The sequence below is a fragment of the Thamnophis elegans genome, chromosome 1 (genome assembly GCF_009769535.1).
Source record: "Thamnophis elegans isolate rThaEle1 chromosome 1, rThaEle1.pri, whole genome shotgun sequence".
NCBI classification, from domain to species: domain Eukaryota; kingdom Metazoa; phylum Chordata; class Lepidosauria; order Squamata; family Colubridae; genus Thamnophis; species Thamnophis elegans.
Window position 1 is genome coordinate 147,314,457 of NC_045541.1, and position 8,825 is coordinate 147,323,281.

The 8,825-nt window shown below is 39.5% G+C and overlaps 1 protein-coding gene across 1 annotated transcript; it reads right to left on the reverse strand.

The window, feature by feature from the left end:
* Positions 1-1,450: 1,450 nt before the first annotated feature.
* HSP90AA1 (heat shock protein 90 alpha family class A member 1) lies at positions 1,451-8,396 on the reverse strand. Its single transcript, XM_032234486.1, has 11 exons — positions 8,292-8,396; positions 6,967-7,125; positions 6,513-6,879; positions 6,038-6,171; positions 5,384-5,692; positions 4,912-5,077; positions 4,362-4,552; positions 4,135-4,282; positions 3,379-3,647; positions 2,139-2,472; positions 1,451-2,048 (listed from the first exon to the last, which is right to left on the reverse strand). Exons 2-11 carry the CDS (start codon positions 7,123-7,125, stop codon positions 1,939-1,941), a joined length of 2,187 nt encoding a protein of 728 aa, XP_032090377.1. The 5' UTR covers positions 8,292-8,396; the 3' UTR covers positions 1,451-1,938.
* Positions 8,397-8,825: the final 429 nt, after the last annotated feature.

The window sequence follows — 8,825 nt, forward strand, 5'->3', positions numbered from 1 at the left end:
TGAAAAGGGTTGAATATGGGAAATGAATTGTGATGTAGGCCTGCTGGGGGTGAAATATGTAAGCTGCTATAACATTTTATCTATCTTGCTCTTTCTCAATTTCATTTATTTTTCATGCTAAACCTTTTGTTAAAAATTCTACAGTAGAATACTGTCATAATGCGTAGCCAGCAGTTGTCCTGGCGCTACCAGCTTTCATGTAAACAGAAAAGGATTCAAGTCCTGCCAGTAACCAGTTCTGTTGACTACTTTGCCAAATTTTGTACAGTAGGTACATGAACTACACGAAACACATTTTAGAAGAGCAAAAAAGAAGTCAGGAATCTGTTAGTACCTTATAGTGAATCTATAAATCTAAATAAAATTTTATTTTGGAAAATAAAGCACAGCAACTTATTCATACTGGCTACTGCAAGGTTGAATTCAGATTTGAGTCCAGGACCGAAGAAAAAAGGTGGTGGTGGTGAAAGGGAATCAGGTTTGTTCTGTTATATCTAAGCATTTTGAACCTACCCACCTCCCAAGTACCATACTTTTCTATTGTGATCAGATCCTCACTTGTACCCTTTAGATTATAGCTATCCCTATCATACAATAGCTCTTACATGGATCAATAAAGGATAACTTAAGACCATTGAATTATTAGAACTTTATAATGCCTTGGTAAGACCACATTTGGAATAATGAATCGTTCTGGTTGTCAGTTTGGTTGCCAATATAAAAATGATGTTGAAACTCTGAGAGAGTGCAAAGAACGACAGTAAGGGGACTGGTGGCTGAAACATATGAAGAATGGTTGCAGGAATTGGATATGCCAAGTCTTCTGAAAAGAAAAACTAGCAGTGTTCCAAAATCTAAGGGGTTGCCACAAAGAACAACCTCTTCTCCAAAGCAACTGAAGGCAATGGATGGAAACTAATCAAGGAGAGAAGCACCCATGAATTAAATAATTTCCTGAGAAAACAATTAATCAGTAGAACAACTTACTTTCAGAAGTTGTGGGTACTAAATCACTGGAGGTTTTGAAGAGACTGGACAGCAATTTGTTTGAAATGATATTGGGATCTCCTGCTTGAGCAGGAGGTTGGATTAGACGACCTTCAAGGTCCCTTCCAACTCAGTTTTTCTTAAATAAAACCAGTGTGGATTTACCATACTGCCTGTGTGTGTTTTGAGGTACCAGAAGTATTTTTTGAATATTTTCCTGATTTTTTTAGGAAGCAAATTCTGAAGATTCCTGTACAAGTTATTATCTTCTACTCTTATTTTAAATGTGATGCTGTTAGTTAGCCCTAATTAAAAAAAACACTAGTTATTAAATACGTAAATAAATTAGTCATTTGTCTCAAGTTCATTTTGAACATTTTTATTTTTAGGTAGTTCCAGAGTAGAACCATACATGCAAAACTGCATTAGACACAATAGATTTACAGTAGATTCTATTCTATGTTAAGTGTGGAATTTAGAATCTTTTTTTTTACAGTATAAAAAACTAAACATCAACAGTTTGGAATTCTGATTTTAAATATTCCACAATATTCAGTTACAAATACCTAGTTACCAGGTACTGTCTGATACAGGTGTTCAATTGTGTAACTTCAGAGACTTAACCATAACATTTGCAGAACTGGATTTCCCACTTACTCCTTTTCTGTCCACCAGCACAAAATCCTGCCATAAACTACCCAAATATTTATTTGCCAATGTACAGGGTTATATATCAAGAAAGGACATTCCCTCAATGGCATCCCACATTACCTAAAAAAGCAAATGTAACAAAAATAAAAGAATAACATCTTCAAAAAATAAATATAAAGAGGGAATGCAGACAAGTGTCATGAATTTTTCAGCAGGTTAACATTCATAATATACAAAACATAACTTATTCAAAGCCAAGGGCAAAGGGAATATCCACATTTCTTTCAGATAAATGGGTATTTAATCCACTTCTTCCATACGTGAAGTGTCATCATCTCCTTCCAGTGGTGGCATCTCTTCGGTAACTGCAGGGCTTGTTTCTTCTGTAGTAGCATCATCTTCATCTATGCCTGTATAAAGTGAACACAATTATTATTTTCCCCATAGAAGTATCTCCCTAATAAGAAAACACATCCTAATTAAAACACATCCTAACTTACCCAAACCAAGTTTTATCATTCTATAGATACGGTTGGCATGTGTCTGTGGGTCCTCTAGACTGAAGCCGGAAGACAAAAGTGCAGTCTCGTACAGAAGAATGACCAGATCTTTCACTGACTTGTCATTCTTGTCTGCTTCTGCCTTCTGTCTCAGTGTTTCAATGATAGAGTGGTCAGGATTTATCTCCAAATGTTTCTTTGCAGCCATGTAACCCATTGTGGAGTTGTCCCTGAGAGCCTGGGCTTTCATGATCCTCTCCATATTTGCAGTCCAGCCATATGTACTGGTTACAATGCAGCATGGAGAAGTAACCAGTCGGTTGGAAACTACAACCTAAAAGAATTAAGAGTATTTAAATCAGAGAAAAGCCCAATCACTATAGAAAGCTACAATTATTTCATTTCCTTTTTTAAAAAAGCTACCGTTCGGAGTATGAGACACACCAAGGTTTTGAAGAGGCAAATTTTTGAAAAAGTAGGTAAGTAGATAGAGGGGGATAGAGAGAATAGTTAGGTAGGTAGATAAAGGGACAGAGAGAAATAGAGAAATACAGTAGGTAGGTAGGAAGAGAGTTGTGTAGGTAGGTAGGTAGAGGGATAGAGAAATAGATATATAAATACAGTAGAGATAGGTAGGTAGATGTTTCCAGGTGTATTTATCCATGTGCTAGAGAAGGAAATCACTGACTTTGTTTCTGCTGGCATAGCACTTGATCAATGTAATTCTCATCAACCAGTTAAAGAGCTTTGGGGGGGGGATTTTTTCCTCCCACTATGCAAACCTTCCCAAAAGTGCCAGTATTTTTCAAAGACAGACCTTTTTTCCCCCCCCAAATAAAAGGCATGAATAGCGGGCAGGGGGAGGCTTGCAGAGTGCTCCTGGAGGGGTGGGGCAAAAAGGATTATTTCTGCCCTCCCCAGCTCCCAGGTGCTCTCTGAAAGCCTTCATAAGGCTATGCACAGCCATTTTGATGAAGGGGACAGGGCTTCAGGAGGCAAAAAAATGCTATATTCGATGTGTAAGACGCACTCAGATTTTCAGCCTGTTTTTTAAAATGTGCATCTTATACTCTAAAAAATACGGCATTTCAATTTTGAAGAAAAACACAAACCCTCAGTTGCTACTTGACTAACCCGTATAGCATACTGAACTTGTCAAAGATAGCATGTTGTTTTATAAAAGGGCTGTCAGCAAAAACTTCTATTTGCTTGGGGGGAGGGGGGGCTTAAATATGCATACCTTCTCTACTTTCTTTTCAAGTATATCTTTCATGATCTTGCAGAGACTTTCAAACTTTGCTTTCTTCTCCTCCTGTTTCTTTTTCTCTTCTTCGTCTTCAGGAAGCTCCAGACCTTCTTTTGTTACTGACACCAAAGTCTTCCCCTCAAATTCTTTCAACTGTTGTACACAATATTCATCAATAGGTTCAATCATATAGATTACTTCCAAGCCATGTTTACGAAGTCGCTCCACAAATGCAGAATTAGCCACCTGATCTTTTGTTTCACCTAAAAGAAAAATGTACCTTCAAGCAAAGTTCAATAGAATTTTAACCAATTTATGGTATCAACTTTTTATATGAATCTGCCCAACAACTATAACCATGGTTAACTTAAGTGGAGACACAATCAAGAATGAAGTTCTACAAGAGCTGTGGCAGTGCAGTGGTTAGAATGCAGTACCGCAGGTTAACTCTGCTCACTACCAGGAGTTTGATTCTCACCAGTTCAAGATTGACTCAGCCTTCCATCCTTCTGAGGTGGGATCTAGAATGTTGGCGGCAATATGCCAACTCTTTTAACCACTTAGAGAGGGCTATAAAGCAGTATATAAGTAGTTGCTAAGTATGACTGTTCATGATCTTACTTCAACTTTCCTTTGCTTTAAAAACTTACAAATATTTTTTCATCGTAATGACAAATAGTTGCTAAATGAAACATAATGTAAACATTATGATCCCAATCAGTAGAAACCAGATGATCTGAAGGTACTCACCAGTAATGTAGTACACATGCTTCTGATTTTCCTTCATCCGAGTGCAGTAATCCTTTAGTGATACCATCTCATCCCCAGAGGCAGAAGTGTAGTATCTTAATAACTCTGACAATTTCTTGCGGTTTTGGGAATCTTCATGAATGCCAAGCTATAAGAAAGTTCCAGTTTTGTAAGCTGCATGCAAACATTTATGGCAAAATTGAAATAAGTATTTCAAACCAACAAACCTTAATATTTTTGGAAAACTGCTCATAGAACTTCTTGTAATTTTCTTTATCTTCTGCCAGCTCAGTGAAGAGTTCTAAACATTTCTTGACCAAATTCTTTCGAATCACTTTCAGGATTTTGCTCTGCTGAAGCATTTCACGTGAGATATTCAGAGGCAAGTCTTCTGAATCAACAACACCTCTCATGAAGTCTGCAAATAAGATGAAATTATAACTATGTTTTTATTTCTCAAGGTTAAGGTTAGGGTTTGTAAGGTAATTTTAAAAACTCACTAATGAGCTTAAATTGGAACAAGTTTTCCATAATCATAAAATGCAAGTTTCCCTTTTAGAAAACCCTGCCTTCATTCCATTACCTTGTCAATAGTGTTATGCTTTTCCCTTCTAGAAAGAGAATACTGACTCAATTTGTTTTGTGTGATTTTTTCAAATAGCTGCTGCGCTTAACTAGATTAACTATGATCTGACAGCCCCCTACCTTAAGCACAAAGAGTAACTATTTTCGACCTTGTAGCAACCTGCAACTTTTAACAGATAAAGAACTACTTACTCAAATATTCAGGGATTAACTCTTCACAATTATCCATGATAAACACTCTGCGTACATATAACTTGATGTTATTCTTTTTCTTTCTGTTTTCAAATAAGTCAAAAGGTGCACGCCTTGGAACAAACAAGAGTGCTCTGAATTCAAGCTGTCCTTCCACAGAGAAGTGCTGCAACATTAAGGAAATTAATTAGCAAAAATCTGGCATAGAATATAAATTATAAAATAAAATTTATATCAAAGGAAAGATTTGAATTTTACAGTAATAGTATCGGATGGCAAATGTTCTCCTAAATTTAAACAATTGGGACTATTTCCATATTATTTTAAAGTGTTTACTTACAAAAAGGGTCAAAATATTTTAAACACAAGCCACTTTATATTTTGATATACTACCAGTTTTGTCAGTTTGAGTTTCACTTAAAATTCATGTAAAGAACAAATAGTCCATTCCCAAAAGAATCAATAATCTTACTTTGACTGCTAAGTGATCTTCCCAGTCATTAGTCAGACTCTTGTAGAATTCACCATATTCCTCATTTGTAATATCATCTGGGTTTCTGGTCCAAATGGGTTTGGTCTTGTTCAGCTCTTCTTCGTCAATGTACTTCTCCTTGATTTTCTTCTTCTTCTTCTTGTCTCCATCCTTCTTTTCTTCTTCCTCATCAGAACCAACATCTTCAATCTCTGGTTTATCTTCGGGCTTTTCTTCTTTTTCTTCTTTCTCCTCCTCTTTTTCTTCTGCCTCATCATCACTCACCTCTTTGTCACGCTCCTTTTCTACCTAAATTAAGCATATAAAACAGAAAAAGGTGAGCCTGGTAGAGCAAATTGAAGAAACAATTCTCTGAAAGATTTATCTACTGATAAATGTAAGCAAGGCAAAATTATGCATAATCTCCAGGACAATCCTTTATTCATATTAAATGCTTACTATATCACATTAAGATTTTAATTTGCTTCTAGTTTTGCTAATGTAACTAAATGTAGCACAGTTGTCAAATTGCTCCAAGTATATTGTATATTGACCCCTATGCAGTTAAATTTAAAATTATCATTATCACCAGAGCAATTCATTTAGGTAAATACAAAGATTCAGATACTATTTTATTGAGAACAAGTTACTCACAAAAAGTGTTATTGGATAGCCAATGAACTGGGAATGTTTCTTGACTATTTCCTTAATTCGTCTTTCTTCCAAGTATTCAGTCTGGTCTTCTTTCAGATGCAGAATAACCTTTGTACCACGACCTAGAGGCTCACCTGTAAAATAAATTATTTTTAATTACTGTTGCATAAAAAGATCCATAAAACAAGGGATCAATTAAAATAAATGAACATTACTGGTTCAAGACATACACTAATCTAGATTATGGCAAAAATATCTGGTCTTTAATGCTGCATTATTCATAGCACTAGTCTTTTCTTATATACAGTAAGGTTTCCTGTTAGATTTAAGCAATTATTGTAGGTTTTAGTAACACATTATTTTATTTCCCCATTACTTCTCTCACTGATTTCAATCCTGATCTGACAGTTGCAGTTTGGATTTTCCCCAATATTAATCCTTAAAAATTAGTCATTTATTGTAATTAGACTCTTACCATTGTCCAATCTGACAGTGAATGATCCACCAGCTGAAGATTCCCAGGCATACTGTTCATCATCATTATGTTTGGCGATCACTGTCACTTTCTCAGCCACCAAGTATGCAGAATAGAAGCCAACACCAAATTGGCCAATCATAGAAATATCTGCTCCAGCCTGCAAGGCCTCCATAAAAGCCTTGGTGCCAGACTTGGCAATGGTACCCAGGTTATTTATTAAGTCAGCTTTGGTCATCCCAATGCCAGTATCCACAAGGGTTAGGGTACGGTCTTGTTTGTTAGGAATAAGACTTATTTTCAACTCCTTTCCAGAATCCAATTTGCTTGGGTCTGTCAAACTTTCATACCGGATTTTGTCAAGAGCCTGCAAAATATCAGATAGCAATTGAGTAAAATAAAATAATATAATAATAATGGAATTATTTTCTAGAACCTTAGAAATTGTACTTACATCAGAAGAATTAGAGATCAATTCCCTGAGAAAAATTTCCTTGTTGGAGTAAAAGGTATTGATAATCAGTGACATTAATTGAGCAATTTCTGCCTGAAAGGCAAAGGTCTCCACCTCCTCCTCCATTGGTTGATCCTGTGTCTGTACTTCCTCTGGCATCTGTCAAAAAAGGAAATTAAAAATTGATTTTCTAACAGATTAACGTATTGCATTGCATAACTGAAATATATTATATTATTTCTCATATAGATTTAAAAGCAAAACTAAAATAGTTTCAACAGTGGGGGAAAATCTAGTTTCAGTACCCTCTTCGATTAAGATGAAGCATGTGCGTTGAGCATACTATTAAGCTTATGGCTGTTGAACTCAAAACATTTGGGCAGAGAAGACATGGAACACGTTTCATTTTACAAGTTATTGGCAGGGTGGGAGTGTTTACGCTGGAAATGGCACAAAAACGAAAGAGGAAAAAAAGGACTGCTACATGCCAATCACTACAAGGAAATGTCCGGTCCCTTGGTTTCACGCACCCACAAAGTAAGCTGAACGCTCAGGCGAGAAGTCTCGAGGATTCCACAGCCAACCTCTGCGCCACCTGCCGGCGGCCGAGACAAATGAGTAAGAATTCTAGAAATTACTAGAGTCTTCTTGCTTCCACACATCCGTTTGCTCCCCCCCCCCTTCCATTCCCTCCCCCCCCCACGCGCCACCAGGAGCCAATTCTCTCGTCGACGCGGAGGTTGGTCGGTTGCGCGCCGCCAAACTCAGGAGAGCGGCTCTTCTCCCCTCTCTCGCCCGCCTCCCTTCTTCCCCACGACAGCCGCTTTCCTGGCCTCCCGCCTCCTTTCCCGGCCGAGAACATTCGTCGTCCTCCCCACCCCATCCACCCCCAGGCGGCCATGCAAGCGCTTCCATTCATTCCTCCGTCTCACATTGCTTCTCCTCGTTCATCCGACCCCTTCGCTTCCTTTGAAAGCCAATCTTGTGGGGAAAGCAGCAAGGTCGCCCCTCTTGCCCGTGTCCCCCCACTTTTAAAGTAACAAGTCTTTCCCGCAGAGCGACCGCTTCGTTCCTTCTCCCATCCTCCCCAACCCGTCGTCGCTACCGTGAGGTGTGCGGGCCAAACCGGCCGCTCCGTCTGGCCTTTTAGGTCTCGCTGTTCGGTCTCCGTCGGGCTCAAAGTAAACCCGGCGTCCTTGGGGCTCTCGCCGCCCCTTAGTCTCTCACCCCGGCCCTCTTGAGGGAAAGGCAGCTCTACTTTATGAGGAGGGGGGGAACCCCTGAGCTTGAGCGTCCGTCTCCGTTGCAAGCGACCGCGTCCTCACCTTGACGGCGGTAAATCACCAGCTGCACGACCGTTCGCCGAAGGAATCCGCGCCTCTCTAACTCTTCAAGAGCTGCACTGCGCGGAGCCCCCGCCTCCCGCGCGCCTTATATACTCGCGCCGCCGCCTCTTTCCAGAACCATCGGGAACCTTCACTGACAGAGAAGGGAGGGGGGGCGGAGAGAAGGGCGGTCCTTCTTCCGAACTTTCTCCAACGAAAGAAGGGGGAGGGGCCAAACGAAAAAGTGGGTGGGGAAGGGCCTCGGTGACAGCTTTACGTACAACGTCAGTTCAGTTTCTTAAGTCTTTATGCGCGAGGGACCCCGCGCTCCCTATACTGGACAGTCAAAGTGAGGCGCATTCTCCTCCTCACGATTTAGTATGCACCGGTCTACCACGCGATCTAGGCGTGCGAGTGCTTTGTTTTTTTTCCTCGCTGCCGTTCTTAGGGTGCTTGGAAAAAACAGCGCATGCGCGAATGCTAACCGCTTGCGTTCTCTATGCCGGCTCCCTTGCCATTGGCGCCTATTCAAGG

What these genes read in the sequence shown, in the direction of transcription:
- HSP90AA1 (XM_032234486.1), bottom strand. Translation starts at nt 7,125, where the DNA reads ATGCCAGAGGAAGTACAGACACAGGATCAACCAATGGAGGAGGAGGTG. An exon ending in GCATGTGTACTACATTACTG is followed by an intron (nt 3,648 to 4,134) that starts GTGAGTACCTTC and finishes TTTTTCTTTTAG; the next exon opens with GTGAAACAAAAGATCAGGTG. An exon ending in TTGAAAAGAAAGTAGAGAAG is followed by an intron (nt 2,473 to 3,378) that starts GTATGCATATTT and finishes TAATTCTTTTAG; the next exon opens with GTTGTAGTTTCCAACCGACT.